General features: G+C 37.0%; 1 protein-coding gene across 6 annotated transcripts in view; it reads right to left on the reverse strand.

Moving 5' to 3' along the window:
- Nucleotides 1-1449: 1449 nt before the first annotated feature.
- Nucleotides 1450-18092, reverse strand: part of LOC145996605 (uncharacterized) — a 62275-nt gene continuing 45632 nt past the window's right edge. For 4 of the 6 annotated variants that reach the window (XM_083133175.1, XM_083133171.1, XM_083133172.1 and 1 more), the window contains exon 4: nt 1450-2611. In XM_083133175.1, coding sequence (XP_082989301.1) covers nt 1540-2611 — 1072 coding nt within the window. In that variant the 3' untranslated portion in view covers nt 1450-1539. Of the gene's footprint in view, nt 2612-10007; nt 12233-18092 lie in introns of those variants that run through there. The other 2 variants (XM_083133177.1, XM_083133176.1) reach the window with 2 other exon arrangements.

Consider the following 18092-nt stretch of genomic DNA (forward strand, 5'->3'; position numbering starts at 1 on the left):
AAATTAAACATTCAATATCCTGTTCCAGTTGTGGAAGAAGCCATGGGCATAACATCTGTAGGTACGAAATCCCCGTGATTGTGTTCTCATCAAAAAAGAAAGGGCCATACACCTTGTCATGGATGATAGCACAAAAAACATTCAGCTTGGGGGAGTCGCGTACATGCTCCACATAACCTCTAGGATTTTCCAGACCCCAGATCCTGACATTATTTTTGTGCACTTTGTCCGACAGGTGGAAGGTTGCTTCATCACTGAACACCAATGATTCCGTGAAGCCATCAGTTTCCATTTCGATTTGCATATCCTCGCAGAAAGACAAGTCTCTTGGTTTGTCGACCAGTTTCAATGCCTGCAACAATTGCAGACGGTAAGGATGGAATCACAAACGTTTGTGTAAAATCTTCCACACAGTAAGTTGCAGGATGTCTAATTCTCTGCTGGCTGTGGTGGTGGATTTCTGTGGAATTCGTACGAAACTCTCTCTCACACGTTCCACAGTTGCCTCGCATACTGGTGAACGGCTGGTTGACTTTCACTTGCAGATGCATCCCCTTGCTTTAAGAATACCACTTACGGATACTGGTCCCACTAGGTGCATCTTCACCAAACATCCTTCTAAAATTACGTTGCACAGTGATAACAGACTGGCAGACGTAAAAATCCAGCACACAAAAGTCTTCCTGCCTTCGTTGGCAGCCATTTTCTCTCCTATTCTCCCTAGTGATGAAATCAATAACTACATGACAGTTGCACTAACCACTGAAACTTTTTGAGTTTCCCTTTCCATTGATAAACTTTCAGGTATCTGAGTGTTATTAAAAGTGAATTATTCAAGTTTGTAATCGGAAAGATTATTCGTAATAACACTGTACAGATGTCAAGATACTAAAGCATGTGAGATGTGGACAGTCAAGAGAAACATTTAGAAACACTGATGGTATGATTTCTAAATATTCAATACAGATCATTGTTTGCAATAATTACTTAATGACTTCTGTTTGGTGTGTAATCTCCACACATGCATAACAACTTTATGTTTGTAGAAAAAATATTTGATTCAGATTAAACAATTAATAGATTTCCATTTCATGTGTGTGTCCCCATATGTACTCTGAAGTAATCTTTACAGGAAAATCTTGACACAAATTCAGTTTCTCATTGAGATGAAACACTCTCACATGTCTGTTAAAGTTATCTTTCCAGACAAAACATTTCCTACAAATTGAACAACTAAAAGGCTTCTCTATAGCACGAATGCACATATGCGAATTAAAGTGTCTATAATTTCCAAAATCTTTGTTGCAAATTGAACATTTAAAATATTACTCTTCACTGTCAAACTTCATGTGTACATTAAGTATACACCTCCAGACAAAACATCTTAGCAAATTCAACAATGGAAAACCTTCTCCATTCTGTGAATGCTCACATGCATATATAGGAGCAAAAACATTGTAGTAAATTAAACAATTAAAAGGCTTCTCTTTTGAGTGAACATTCATATGTACACTAAGATCTCTTTTACAGGCAAAATATTTAGTGCAAATTGAACAATTGGAAAGCCTTCTCCTTAGTATGAACATTCACATGCATATTAAGATGATCTTTACAGGCAAAATCTTTGTTGCAAATTGAACAATTGAAAGTCTTCTCTTTTGAGTGAACATTCAAATGTACTCTAAGATCTCCTTTACGGGCAAAATGCTTATTGCAAATTGTACAATTAAAAGGCTTCTCTTTTGAGTGAACAATCATGTGTCCACTAAGATCTCTTTTACGGCCAAAATATTTATTGCAAATTGAACAATTAAAAGGCTTCTCTCCAGTGTGAACCCTCAGATGCTCATTAAGATTATATTTATGTGCAAAATCTTTGTTGCAAATTGAACAATTGAAAGGCTTCTCTCCAGTGTGAACCCTAACATGCTTATTAAGATGAACTTTACAGGCAAAATCTTTGTTGCAAATTGAACAATTGAAAGGCTTCTCTTTTAAGTGAACATTCATATGTACACTAAGATCTCTTTTACGGGCAAAACATTTATTGCAAATTGAACAATTAAAAGGCTTCTCTCCAGTGTGACCCCTCACATGCTCTTTAAGATGATATTTACGTGCAAAATCTTTGTTGCAAATTGAACAATTGAAAGGCTTCTCTCCATTGTGAACCGTAGCATGCGCATTAAGATGAACTTTACGGGCAAAATCCTTGTTGCAAATTGAACAACAAAAAGGTTTCTCTTTTGTGTGAACAATCATAAATGTATTAAGCTCAGCTTCATGGACAAAAGTTTTCTTCGAAACTGAACAATTAAAAAGCATCTGTGGTTCATGGGTTATCAAATCTCCATTGGCAGAGAAAGTGTTGTTGGAGATGGGTCCTATATATTGCTCTCTCCTGTTACTAGCTCTAGAACCATCAACATATGTCTTGCTTGGAAGGGTTTCTGGTGAAGGTTCAGACTCAAAATTTTCTTCTCTACTGATACATTCTGTAATTTCTCTTGGCTGCTCTTGTTCACTTAACTTTCCTGCAGACACTGGCAAATGTGGAACTGACCTTGGGACTCCTTGTATCTGTTCTTCCACATAGTTCTTGATCACGTAGCTGAAAAAAATATGATACAAATGTAGTTTCACTTACTGAGTAAATAATGAGAATGACTGACGTGCAAATCTATGAAAGGAAAGGAGAGTAGAATAGACTTGATGGGGACGTACTCATGAAAAGGTAAATACATGTATATTATTACGTGCAACATTCAGCAAAAAATGCAGACTCGATCATGACTCGAACCCAGGTCTCTGATGATCCTTGTCAGGATGCCATGTATTCCAGCAGAAACGAAAAATCAGGCGAAACCAGTTCAGCTTGATAGCTCATAGTAGTACATAGGCATAGCTACGAGGTGGCTGCTTTATCAAAGAGAATTAAAGACATATTTCAATAAGCATCTTTCTTTTTTCAGGACAAAATTATTAAAAGTAGAGATTATTTGAAATTTTGAACTCATTGAATTTATCCCCGAACCCCCCTCCCCTTTCTTCAATATTGGTCTAAAACTTACCTATATTTGTGGAAATGTGGAAACCGGTTCTTTTCTTTACTGAACGCTCGAAATTAAAAACTGATACAATACAGGGAAACAATATGTATAACAATAACAACAATGTCACAGTAACATATTTGCTGCCAACAATCACCTTCCCCTCCATTCTCACAATCAAATAATTATTGTATGCTTTCTGTGAGGCAGAAAGCTTATCAGTAAACATTTTGACAATGCAACTATATTGTTGGAAGTTTATTTATCAATGTCACTGGTGGCTGGTATTTAAATCTCTTTCCTGAACCGACTTGTTTACTTCGTTGTAACTGTCGTTGTACTTGGTTTTTTGGATTCTGTTGCAAATTCGTCTCTCGGAATGATCGAAGGAGCCATTATTTGATGGAAATTGCAGCTTGTGGACGTGATATTTCGTTCGTGTAAACTTACCGTACTTTTTTTAAATAGCGAGTTTATGCTCTAAAAGAAGATGGATCGTTTTGTCATAAGACTGAAAAGAAACTAAGGTGGTCCCGATCAAAAGCAGACAGTTGAAAGTTCAAATGCCTGTGATAGTGCCAGTTGTAGTGGTATCGTTGGACTTGTAAATAACAAACAATCCTGTTTTGATGCCACTGACGCTGAACAAACACCAGGTGGTCCTGATCGAAACCAGACAGTTGAAAGTTCAAGTGGTAGTGCCTGCGATAGTGCAAGTTGTAGTGATATTGGTGAACTTGTAAATAACAAATCATCCTGTTTCGATGCTCCTGACGCTGAACAAACACCAGGTAAGCCTATTGAGTAGTGGAAAGGTATTGTTTCACCGACCCTCCTTGTAGGTATGCCTAGTATTTAGCCTCAGTTGTGACATATTTTGATGATTTTGATGATTTTTTATGGATTTTATTGCGTTCGACCCTATTTTTTGCTCAATCTCATTTTTGAAGCCTCTTCTTTGTAGGTATGCCATGATCTTACGTGATATAACTTAACCTATTCACTTTTTTTACTGCCTTTTACGGGTTAAAATAACCTACAAAGTGTAAAATGATTGTTTCTATGCAACCCTTGTAGGTGGACCTAGTATTTAACCTCAGTTGTGACATATTTTGATGATTTTGATGATTTTTTTATGGATTTTATAGCATTTGACAATGTTCTAGCCCTATTTTTTGCTCAATCTTATTTTGGGACCTTTTTTGTAAGGTGGTGGGCCCTCAGCGTAAACGGCTACGAGCCCTCAGCGTAAACGGCTACGATGTGTGAGCCCCCCTTTTCACGATGTATGTCGTGGCCTTGGTTCAATGCCCCTACTACTACTTTTGGAGGGGGGCCCACAGTGGGGGGCTCGCAGTGTTGCCAACTTACTCCACAAAAATTTCACCATATGATATTTCACAGGCGAAGCTAACCTACAAATAGAAGTTGGCACTACTCAGTATTGTCATAAATTTCTATAGTATAGTGATTTTTTTTTTATGTGTGAAGAATGTTTGGATCTAAGATCGGTGTAATTTTTATAGAATTATCCATTTTTTTTTCTTGTATCTAAAACTGTTCAGTCACTCTTTCTTTCTTGACATCATACACAAAAGTTCTCTCTGCAATAAGAATAATGCTGCATAAAGTATCGGCAGGCAAGGCGTCATGGAACTCGCACACAAATTTGATGTTGGTAGAATCGTTAACAACCACCTGCTTTCTCTTCGATGTGTTAATGACGAACATGGGTCTGCGAGCTATGAACTCATTGGGGTTGTAGTACACGTCCACATTGCCGGAGGTCACTCTCTTGTAAGCTGTGTATGCCTCGTACAGTTTCAGGTAGTCGTTGTTTGCAATGTTCAGGTTGTAGTTCTCACGTGGGAATATCTCGTTCCTGCCATTTTTGAGGTAGATGTTCTTGATCTTGCAGTTGTCGAACTGACTCGAATCTTTTTCTTGGTTGTTGTCCTCCCCCGTCTCGAAGAGCATGACCACAAACTCTGGCATATCGTACTGGACGCTGTTAAACTGTGTGGTCACTTCAAATTCAAAATGGTTGCCGGAAGCAGGTTTCTGCACGCACTGGTAACCGTAAAATTGGATGGGTACTTGGGGATTCTTCAAAATGTCTGCTTTGTACTTGAGAGCGTAGTTAGTTTCGTATTCCACTACGGGCATGCGCAGCTCCATAGACTGGATGATGCACTTGGCAGGATCAGGTAGTGTGTTGGGAAGTGCTGAACCGTCTGCACTCAAAGTGCTGTAACGCATCAGCGCATTGTTGTCGTTGGCGCTTCTGCGAAAAGTGACGCGCAAACCACCCTTCCACATAATCTCTGTGTAGTCTGAGAAGAAGCCAGGAAGCAGACGCATGGGAAACAGTACTGTGTGACTTTGACTTTGAAGAAAACCTCAGCTGAACACGAATCCGATGACCTCCATCAGTTCTAGTTCCTGGCCTTTCACTCCATTCTCTCACATAGCTGAGATTTTTTCAGCTGTGGGTTTTCTTTAAGAGCATGATAAACTCAAGATCGTACAGTACTGATGTCTAACACATTCATCCCCATAATATTCCCTCAGTCTCAGATGAATGTCAATTTGTAGCACATTTTCTGCGGTTATAAACTCGATCACGGCACGCTACTTCAGGCGCTTCATCAACATTGCATGGTTACTTGCTGCCATTTTCCTCGCAATAGTTCAGCACCCCCTGGCGATAGAAGTTTGAAACCTTCAATTGAGAAGCGGGAAAGTCTTATAAGTGCAATGTATGGTTGCTCAAAATCCAAAATGCGTTTACAAGGTAACAAAGAAAATAAAAACATAGGAAGCGTTACTTTTCAGCACGCCCTCGTATATATACTTTATTGCAGAGCCATTTCAGGATTGTAATGTTGTTCAATGACATTCCAAATTACAGTTTGCAGAATTTCAACACAAAATGTTAATAAGAAATGAAATTAGGCATGCCTTATTTAATGCAAAATGTTGAATTTTTCACGAGTTTTGTATCTCCTAAACCAATTAAATCTCAAACTCAAAATTTTTAATGGAGTTACTTATCCTGAAGTACTGTATTGTGTACAAATTTCAGATTTTTAAACAACTGCCCACCAGAGATATTTAACCCTGAACTTGGATTTTTTTCACAAAAAGTACATGTTTATGACCCTGTAGAAAAACAAATATTAAAGTCTCAAGCTTCAAATAATTTTGACGTACTCTATTGGTACACAGGTACTTGCGCAAAAAAATTCAAGTGTCAAGCAAACTGCCTTCCCCCTCAAAAAAATGTCCGAAAATGTCATTTTGAGCGATTAAAATACACAATTTTAACCTTAAGATTTATTATGAAGGAATAATATTTAGAAAATTACACAGAAATATAAATGTAGCCAATAATGTGCTTAACATCACAGATTTTGTCTCATTACCAGAGCTGAGAAAAAAAAGTTGCCGCTGATGCTTACAAATGGAGAAAATTATGCGTGCCATGATAAAAAAATGCCCGCCATCTTCAAATCGGTGATAATAAAAATATATTAAGAGTGGTTCTGAACTGTCAATATATGAGGCTCACACCACTAAAAAAATAAACTTTTTTAAAAATGGTCAAGCAACCAGGTTGTATGATTTCATATGGATTGACCCCTATGCGATTATGAGATACAGGAAAGTATATCGGTGGGGAGGGTGTGTAGATAATTGGCTCCATGAACTCAGAGTTTGGTTTGAACGTAATACCTGTCTGCTTGTGACTCCCTGGGATGCCGTCCGAGGATTTGGTGATCATACCTTCTGCCACATTGCAATGTATGTTCAGTCTCGATAGCTAGAAATTTAGGAATGTTAGCACTGATGTGCTAGATGCCAGGTTCGAGCTTTGTGTTGTTCTCGAATCCCAAAAGCTCTCCGATAGTACCCAGGTCTACGGTTTCCGTGGCAGACACCAGTTCCACCCTGTGAGTTACAGAATTTTGCGACAGCAGTACACTTCTTGGCAATTGAGCCTGCAAGGTAGACAGATTGTACTGGCCAGGGGTGATGCTGATTATTTCGCTGCCAATTTTGATGGTATTGTTGTGTACCGTCACATTAGGTATCACGTACATGCTGTAGAATGCACGAAGAGCAATAGATTTAGGATAGATGATATCGTCATGCAATGGAACATCAACTTCAGGGGTCGGAATTGTTTTGGTCGCCATTTTGAAACCGGTCAGAGGATTACAAAATCATCTTCGCATCTTTTTCACGTTTTCTGTGACCTTTAAAAAGAGGTATTACTCGACCCCCTTGCCATTTGAAATTTTCGAGATCTTCCCTAACTTTAGACCCCCTTTTATGGGTAATGCAGTTTCATCCTTTTTTAGTCACACACTGATCATGTGGCATATCGTTGGAAAGCTTGAGTCCTGCACTTTCCGAAACTGTTATGGTGCTGTACTTATCTTAATTGTTAAGCTCGGCATACTCAATTTGGATCACCTTCCTTTTTTTGCAAAACCATTTTCTACACAGAAAACGGTAGGTGGTACAGACAAATGTTTCATATGACAATCATATTTTTTCCCTTTCCGAATCGGCATTCCAAACATACCCTTCCCATTTGAAAACCGCACGAACGGGGCATGTGCCCCCACTAAACCACAAAGGGTTTGAGCCAAAAAGACTAGGATGTCAAATCAGTCAATTCCCTTTGGCTTGAGCCAGTGTTGTTTGCTGGAGGATCTTTTCCAGAAACAGGGAATATTGAAGCCTAAAAATTACACAAAGGGGAAAAAGATGAAACACATAAAAATGAGCAAGTAAATCAGAAATACTAATTAGTGTTAGATATAACAGTAATATTAGTTATAATAATACTAATGTACTAAACATTTGCAAAAGTGGCATAAGGGTAAATGTAGTTAAAAAAAATTGAACATTTGTACAAAAAAATGGAGGAGGGAAGGGGTCGGAAGTATGGGGATAAATCGCTGACCACGCCTGTCCAAAAATGCAGAAATCAGTACAGCATGCAAAATGCTAGACAGAGGATTATCCAAAATTTTCCATCTGATGGGGTAAAAGTTTGAATTTGGGGGTAGGGGTAAAATGGTAAATTTAGAGCCAAAATGACCATAAATTAGGCCTCAGTAAAATTTTTTTAGGGAATGTGTGGTTAAATCACTGATGCTGAGCTTACAATGTTGGAAACGTGATAGATACTCCACCATTGGACTTAATATTTTGTTAAAAAGTCTAATTTTACAGTACTACATTAGAGCAAACTATGAATATGGACACTATTTAAAAACAAGGTACAAATATCTACATCAACTTATTAAATTTTATCAACATTGAAAAACGTAAAAACCACCCATTGAAAAATTTCTGTCCATGAACACTTATAATGTAACAAGAAAATTTCCCAAGTATACAGACTTAAAATTTGATTTGTATCTCTCGCAACATAAATTATCTACAGAGTTCTATAGCAATGCTGATTTTGTTGCTATTTATAGGCACACTTCAGGAAAAAGGTCAAAAGACAAAATTTAAGATTATCAATTTTAATTCAAATTAAATTATATAATATTAATTTATCTCAGTGCATCAGTAGACGAAGGAGCACAGCTTGAGTTCTATGTGGTGAGAGAAATATAGTTTCCAGGAGCTACATCAGTGGTTTTCAAAACACCATTTTAACATGCTGTATTATGTAATCAGCTCAATGAATCTTGTGTCACATAAGAACTACGACAATGAGTACATAAGAGACAGTACATGCAGCTTGATTAAATTCAAGTATAATTCCTGTTTTCAAGGCAAATTTTCAAAAAATTCAAGGCCACAAGCAGATGTTTTCTCTATTTCAACGTTGTGTATTACCGCCTCTCAACACCCACACACCTTGCGCCAGAGGTGCAACCATGAACCTTTGTCTGGGGGGGGGGGGGGGCAAGTATTAGGAAAAAAGTACCAATAATAATGACATTATTATGACTATTATTATTAGTAGTAGTAGTTGTGGTAGTGCCAAAAACATTATCATACTTGTAAATTACACAAAAAGAGGGGTAGAAGTCGGTGTTAAAGCATTTGTGTTGGAACAAACAATTTTAAACATTTTTTTTAAGAAACGTTCAATTTCACATTCATTAATAATAGAAAACAAGTACACAAAGTGTATTTTTGAATGACAGAAAATGCATGATAAATGCAGTCCGAATATTATTATTTTTGTATATATACGATATACAAGATAGCATCTGACTACCATGGGAGAGACAAGGGTTCATCCCCGGCGGGGGAGAACCGAGATTTTTTGCACCTGTTCAAGAGGTTCCGGCAACCACCCAGCATCATATAAAGTGGGTATCTGGAGGAAACTCTGTGGGGTAAAGGCAGCCAGTGGCATGGTGCTGATCACATCACCCCATCTTCGGCCATGATGAATAAAGTGGGGCCCTAACTCTACAACCCTTATGTGCCTTCATGGTGTGGTGCAAAGCACAGGGGAGCGCTTTACATTTTTTTTTTTTTGTATATATAAGATGTAAAACTTTCATGTACAACATATGTTTTACACATATTCAAAATGGAGTGATGTAAAATAAGAAAATACATGCCAACACTAAATTGTGCATGTATTCAACATTACTTTAATACATATATATATATATATACACACACACACAGCATATAGGACTATTATTTATATTTATTACATAATCAATTCATCCACCTCATAACAAACCAACTGCAAAAATTATATCAATTGTCTCTCAAATGTGCACGCTCCTTTTCCTACTAACAATTGTTCATGCATTTAAGACAAAATCAATTAAGAGAAGTCTTATTTCTCTCTATGGTAATTTACAATGCATTACAGAAAACAATCATATTGCGAGTGAAGCGAACAAGAACATTTTTAATCCATGTTCTTGCAAACTGAAAACAATATTGATTTAATAGAGCACAAATAATTTTTTAAGGTGCCATGGCACTCTCTCCTTTACAACTTTTATCATTTAGATTGTTTGGCGGCCAGGGCTCACTCCTGCCGCTCCCTAGCTATGGCTCTGAACTTGAGAAGACTAAGAAAAGCAGGCATGCGAGTGAGAAAATTTTATGAAATGTATTTTTATTTGCATAAAATTGAAATCGAGTGGGATAATTGCATCTCTGTGCTCTCTGAGGTGCCCTTGGCCATAAAGGTTTGCACCCTCGCCCTCCTTAGAACTGATTTCCATTCAAGGTTGAGGGGGGGGGGAAATGACACCCTGCCCCACTGTGATTGTGCCACTTATATGGACACAAGAATATAGTAACAATATGAAGTGCCTGTGTGATTCCAATGTATCCAAAAATTCTAATTTAATTTAATTAAACGGTACCGTATATTTAAAACATTTAAATTGAGGTCCTTAGTTTACATTTGTCATTTCACATACTCAGACTCCAAATACATCTACAAACACAAGTCAAAAAAATGTTACGGTGTATATTCTAACCTGCGAAAAATTGTAATTTGTGTAAGAATTTCAAACTCAAATCTACCTAATTATCTTCAAGAAATCTTATTTTGCAATAATCTTCCATTTGTCAGATTGCTCTACAAACGACAGAAAAAAAGTAAACAGATCAAGAGAATTCTGTTTTATTTTTCACACAACAATATTTTCCTTCTTCGGTAAAAAATAACTCAACTGTGAAAATCTCACCTCAGGGCATTTATCAATATGTATAAATTCAATAGGATTAGAATAATTAAAGTTGCAATTTTTTGCGTCTATGGAGAAAAATTCAACCAGAATTCACGCATAATTCCCAGAGCCAATAATTCATGCAAAATTCCTGGAATTCAAGGAATTTCCAGTGAGTAGCCACCCTGCTACCGATGTGTAGACATCAACAATTGATTTTGATAAAAGAGATGTTGAGATCCTAAAGCAAGTGAGATTTGTTGACAGTCAAAAGATCTCAATTTAGAAATCTACTTAGAAACACTAATAGTACGATTTCTAAAATTTCAAGAGATCACTGTTTGGCAAATCACTCCTTCCCGCATCCATACAGCCTTAATGACTTCTGTTTTATGTGTAATCTCCTCACGTGCATAATAATTTATATTTACAGACAAAATATTTTATGCAAATTGAACCATTACAAAGTTTATTTTTTGTGCATGTTCTCATATGCACACTGAAGAAACCTTAACAGGAAAGTCTTTGTCACAAATTCAACATTTAAGATGTTTCTCTTAGACATGAAACTTCCTCATATGTCTATTCAATTTATGTTTCCAGCCAAACATTTGCTGCAAATTGTACAATTGAAAGCTTTTCTTTAGTGTGAATGCACATATGCGAATTAAGACGTCCTTCATTGCAAAATCTTTGTTGCAAATTGAACACTTCAAAGATTTCTCTTGACTGTGTAGCTTCATATGTATATTGAGTGTATATCTCCAGACAAAACATTTATTGCAAATTGAACAATAGAAAGGCTTCTACTTAGTGTGAACGCTCAAATGTGCATTAAGTCGATCATTACGGGCAAAACCTTTGTTGCAAACCAAACAATTAAAAGGCTTCTCCTTGGAATGAACCCTCATATGCTGAATAAGATTACATTGACAGGCAAAATCTTTGTTGCAAATTGAACAACGAAAAGGCTTTTCTTGACTGTGAATTACCATGTGTGTATTAAGGATATATTTCCGGGCAAACGTTTTGTTGCATATTAAACAAATAAAAGGCTTCTCCTTGGTGTGAACTCTCATATGCACTCTAAGATCTCCTTTACGTGAAAAACTTTTGTTGCAAATGGAACATTGAAGAGCCATAAGTATATTAAGGTCAGCTTCATTGACAAAAATTTTCTTGGAAACTGAACAATTAGAAAGCACCTCTGGTGCATGGGATATCAAATCTCTCTTGTCAGAGAAAGTGGTGTTGTAGATGGGACCAATATATTGCTCTCTCCCGTTATTAGTCTTGGCATGGTCAATATGTGTCTTGCTTGCAAGGGTTTCTGGTGAAGGTTCAACCTCAAATCTTTCATCTCTACTGATACATTCTGCAATTTCTTTTGGATGCTCTTGTTCTCTTAACTTTCCTGCAGACACTGGCAAATGTGGAACTGACATTGGTACATCTTGGTACATCATCTTCGATCCTTGCATATAGTCTTTGTTCAGGTAGCTGAAAAAAATATGAGATAAAAATGTAGTTTCACTTTCGGAGTAAGTAACGAGAATGACTGATACTTTGAAAACATGGAAAAGAAAGGAGAATAGAAATGACTGTTAAGGACACATATGAATGAAAATATTAATATATTACTCGTTCAGCATTGAAAATTAAAACTTCCTTTGCAATAAAACTTAAACAAAAAATATTAAGGCCAGTCAATAAATATCCATATTGTTGCTGTAATTTTCATTAGGTTGGCCATAATGCTTTGAGTATGTGCAGATCAATAGTATGACAATTTGTTTTGATCATTTGATATTTATTATTCATTTATTTTCTTGTTGTTGCAGGGTAAACAAAAGTTACATTAATATCTACAAGTGACCAGAGATGTCCATTGAACTTAGGCCTGGCACTGGCACTGCCCAAACAAGCAGAAATGAAATTCCCTGACTTTTCCAGGTTATCCAGGACAAAATTTACATTTCTCCTTGACAATTACAAACTAAACTAAATCCTTGTTTTTGCAAATGGAAATAATAAACTCATACAGATCCAGGTATGGATTTGTTAAGTATGAAATTGACTTTATTTCTCTACTCTCTATGATTTGAATTCAAACTGCAAAATTGTGAATTTGGAAAATTATTGCAATTCACAAGGTAGGGAAGGTTTGTGGAATTTTATCATACGCAGTAAGTTTAAAAGTTCCACTGAGGTTTGGAACCCTCTACTTGCAAGATCCATGAGTGCGGACTCATTTTTCGATGCATAAAGCTATTTATCTCTTCTCTGTAAAGCAGTCAATTTAACTCTTGCATATAAGTGAAACAATTGAATTGTACAAAAGAAAGTGTCATATTTCCTTAATCAATGGGATTTCTGCTTCAGTATAGTATATCCAAGTGAAGTCTTGTGAAACTGACAACATGCAGTTATACCATTATTGCTGACGAAAAGGGTATGTAGGTATTAGATATTTAATGCAACCAATTTATAGAATTGCATTGTATAGGTACCTGATTTAGCTAACCAAATATTAAAACAGGACCACTCTGTTAATAACAGCATCTTAAAGTTCATATACGAGGGGCATCCTGAAAAAAAAGCTCCAATGGTGACTGTACGCAGCACTAGTGGCCAGAGAGTGGGCAGGAAGAAGTGGCTTATAGCTGTAATGTGGTACAGTCGCAATTCAGCAGTTTTAGGACAGTTCTAGGTTAAAGATTGCAGCTCTCATACAGTCTCCCACCGACTGCGATGTAGCCTACTTGTAGTAATCAGATTTTTTCATGCTCAGAATTTGGCACAGAGCCACCAGCAATGGTGTGAGGTGTGCAGACCGAAAGTCGTGAGTGATAGTACGGTCAGACAATGGTGCAGACAATTCACAGAAGGCCAATAGAATGTGCAAAATCCCATACGGCTGAGTACACGTGGGCCCTTTGCATCACTTCAGGTGAGAGATCTTGGATCACTCCGTGTACAGCCCTGGCCTTGCATGTACCGACTTTCATCTCCTTGTTCAATTAAAGAGGTTTCTGGCAGACAAGGATTTGACAGATACACTGCGGTAGAGATTGTTCCAGTCTTTGCTGTCAGACACATATGCCATTAGCATACAAAATTTAGTGCCATGCGACGACAAATGCCAGAACAAAGGTGGTGATTATGCCGAAAATTAGGTTAGGACTCACTGTTACTAATGCAATAAATTACAACTGATATTCTTGTTTTTTTTTTATGCCTAATCGGTAGGGACCTTGATTTTTGGGTTTTTATTTTTCAAATTGGTGTAATTTTTATTTTTTTTACTATTCGGTGTTATTTTCCCAAAATTCACAATTTCATTTTAGTGCATTTTCTGGCAAATACCTGAAATTATACCTTCATAGTGTTTTTAAACTACTGTTCCAAATTGTAAGTCACATGGCCTACTCCTCTTCATGAGAGTTTCATATCTTGGAAGTTATTTTAGGAAACTTATGTTCCATACCACCTTTTTAATTTTGTAAGGGTTTTAGATAATGGAATTTTCCCCATACATACTGAAGGGTGCATAATGACCATAATTGGCGACGCATCCAAAAATTTTGAATCAATCAATCTCAGGTGGCATTATCTTCTCTTGACTTGTTAGTGTTAAGTTTCCCAAAATTTGCGTTTTTGTTTTAGAACATTTTTCTGCCAAATATACCAAAACTTAATACTTCCATTGTGTTTTTAAACTATTATTTTAAATTGTAGATCACATGGTCTACGAATTTTCGTGACAGTTTGATATGTTAGAACAGATTTTTGAGGAAGTAAAAGTAAAGTGCTCCCCTGTGCTTAGCACCAAGTCATGAAGGCATCTAGGGGGTGTGGAGTTAGGGCCCCAAAACTTTCTTCATCACGGCAGAAATTGAGGGAGATGTGATCAGCACCATGTTCCTGGCTACCTTTACCTCCTCTCCCCCATTTCCTCCAGGTACTGGCTTGATACGACGCTAGGTGGGTACCGGAGCAGTTTGAACAGGTGGAAAAGATCCTGGTTCTTCCCCGCAGGGGATCGACCCCGGGTCTCTCGCATGGTAGTCAGTATTTCTCGCTCGACAAATGCCAATGGTGCCCACTTAGCTTGGTAATTCAAAACACATCTCGCGCGACAAATACTGAAGATGCAGGTCCCGTGTGATGGTAGATATGCACTCGATCTTCTGTTAGAACCCTGCCACTTTGATCTGTGATGCAAATTGTTTTCATAGAAGTTGAAAAAATCGTGGAAAATACATGATTTAATGTGGCTCTCTGAAGAATTCCATGCATAACAAACACTATAGTTTACTCTTGAATAAAATGTTGGAAAACTTGCACATTCTATGTACAAAAAATATGGCACATTTTGTTTCTTTAAGCCTAGAAAAAACAAGAATCTTGGATTTCACGGAATTTTTCATTGTTTTAGGACATTTAAAAAAAGTCGCTAAAAACGCAAAAAAAAAAAACATTTTATGCCAAATTTGCATTATTTCGATATTTTGAACAGGCGAAAAATGTGTCCAGACATCACAGTCATAAACACAACTTATCTTAATAATAAATTTTAAAAAAAAAGTCAATCAAGACTAAATTCCCTGACACCTCAAATTCCCTGACTTTTCCCAGTTTTCCAGGTCTCTTGCCACCCTGCCAATGTCAAAGCTAGCTCAAGGTCAGCCTCTGAGATCAAGGCCAGCTTCTAGTTTTGCATGGCCTCTGCTCAGACTCAGAACTCAAGGTCGACCTCTGGTCATACATGGTCTCACACTCATAAGTCTCTTGTAGGCTCGGTATCAGTCTCTGGAGGCTTAACATTTGTGTGAGAAATTCATTCACAGGAGTCGGAATGGGGGGATGCCTAATATTCAAAACATGATTCAGGTGTCGTATTTGCATGATATTTTCAGATACACACTATGTACATTCCAATAAAATTTATTAGGCACAAATACATAATACTGTAATTCCTTGTAAGCATGAATGCTACAGAAATTACAAAATGCTTTTGTAAATATTCTCAACATATTTACATGTAAAATTACAGAAAGTCATTCTAGAAGGTAACATTGGACAATTGGAAAATGGGAGCTCCACATTTAAGGTTTATGAGTTTTCATGTAAAGTGCTCCTTAATTTTTGCTCACCACTCTCCACCTGCATAAAGTATACTGATATTTAAAATGTAAGCATGACACTTCCTTCTTATTAAAATTCATATTTAAGTTAATTTATTTTTCAATCCACAATTAACACACGTTTCCTTCCAAACTTACAAATGGCTGTGAAAGGCATCAGGATTTGGGCTCGGGCTATGGGACGTATGCTGGTTCAAGTCTCCTGGGGGAAGTGTAACAACTTTTATCATGAGATTTCAACCCGTCCATGGGACTGTTGGCCACCCACAATTGTGAGAATATTTGGAAGCTAGGAATGAGTAGCATAACCCAGTCATGGAGACCTACAACAATGACTCGTCGTGCCCTCAAAACATCATCCTGTAACTGGTTGGATGATGGCCCACCTCTGCTGAGGCATGTGGAGTGAGGCCAGCAGTCAGTAAGTAGGCCCTCGACTTCACAGGTTGTTGCACCATGGGTTGAAATAAAAAGCAAGTGTATTCACTGCAATTGTATGTGCCGTGGTAGCTCAGTCGTTAGGGCATCTTTCTACCATGTGAGACACCCAGGTTCGATTCCCGGCAGGGGAGAACTGGGATTCTTTACACCTGTTCAAGCGGCTCTGGCACCCAACCAGCATCGTACAAAGTGGGTACCTGGAGGAAACTCTGGGGGGTAAAGGTGGTCAGGGGCATGGTGCTTATCACATCACCCACATCTTCGGCTGCGATCAAGAAAGTGTGGGGCCCTAACTCCACACCCCCTATATGCCTTCATGGCATGGTGCAAAGCACAGGGGAGCACTTTACCTTTTTACTTTTTTATTCACTGCAATTGATTGGCAATTTTTTATATAAAACTATAAGTAGCCAAAAGTAAATCATTTGTGAAGATTTTGTCAATGTACATTAAAATTTCTATTTGGTGAGGATTCTAAAGCCATGTTAAAGAATAGGCCCAAAATTCCCAGACACAACCGTAGCACTAATATAGATTCGGTAAGGAAGAAATTTTCTGATATGAAAGATTGTTTTATTCACTAGAACCTGGAATATCTATAATTTTGTTACAATTAAAGGCATTTAAGTAAATAAGAGAAAATATAATTTCTCCGTCAGGTTCAAACTGCTGCATACAGATGGTGTTGAAGTGGTAGTTCTTGTCAAGACTGGTGCATTTCTGTCTTTTATGACTAGTAAGGTAGATTTTGTTGTGAAACAACAAATCCAGTGTGTAGCCGCAAGTACCTGAAATACTATGTGAAAAGGTGAACACCTTTCATATCTTAAGAAAGTAGTGGTTATGTTCATGGTTTTTGAAGTGCCGTATCATCATGGTGCTAATTTTAACATACACTGTTGCCAAAATTTCACTCTGTGATTTCTAACGATATGATCAACTTTGTTATTCACTGCAATTGATTGACAATTTTTTATATAAAACTATAAGTAGCCAAAAGTAAATCATTTGTGAAGATTTTGTCAATGTACATTAAAATTTCTATTTGGTGAGGGTTCTAAAGCCATGTTAAAGAATAGGCCCAAAGTCCCAGACACAACCGTAGCACTAATATAGATTTGGTAAGGAAGAAATTTTCTGATATGAAACATTGTTTTATTCACAGAACCTGGAATACCTATAATTTTGTTACAATTAAAGGCATTTAAGTAAATAAGAGAAAGGTGAACACCTTTCATATCTTAAGAAAGCAGTGGTTATGTTCATGATGATCAATGCAAGTGCTCAAGTGCTTCATTGCCCGAAATTCAAACCAAGCTACCAGAGAATAACTAATGTAACTACCTCATATAGGAGAACAACAGGACAAATGTTTCAAGGAGTGAGAAAAATGGAACAACTTGAAAGTTAAGTCTTGTACTTAATTTCTTGTTGCTTGATATTATCCATTAAAAGCAAAACGTTTGTTATATGAAACAGATGAAGAATGTATATTTATTTAAAGTTGAGAAAATATGTGATCATTTCTGCAAGAATATCGCTTGAATGTATATGCACGCTTATTTTTTCTTCGAAACAAAAATAATAATTGATTGTATTTTAGGTTATACATGGTCCAGATATTTATCATGTTAGGATTCTTACTAGGGCAAGAAATATGCCTCTAATATGGATTACACATGTTATTATTAAATCAGTATTGCACGAAATTCTCCATCACCATTCTACCCATTCTATTTACATGTACATCGAATCATTTACAATTACAAATT

This window comes from Lepisma saccharinum, chromosome 12 (assembly GCF_977018435.1).
Source record: "Lepisma saccharinum chromosome 12, izLepSacc3.1, whole genome shotgun sequence".
Classification (NCBI taxonomy): domain Eukaryota; kingdom Metazoa; phylum Arthropoda; class Insecta; order Zygentoma; family Lepismatidae; genus Lepisma; species Lepisma saccharinum.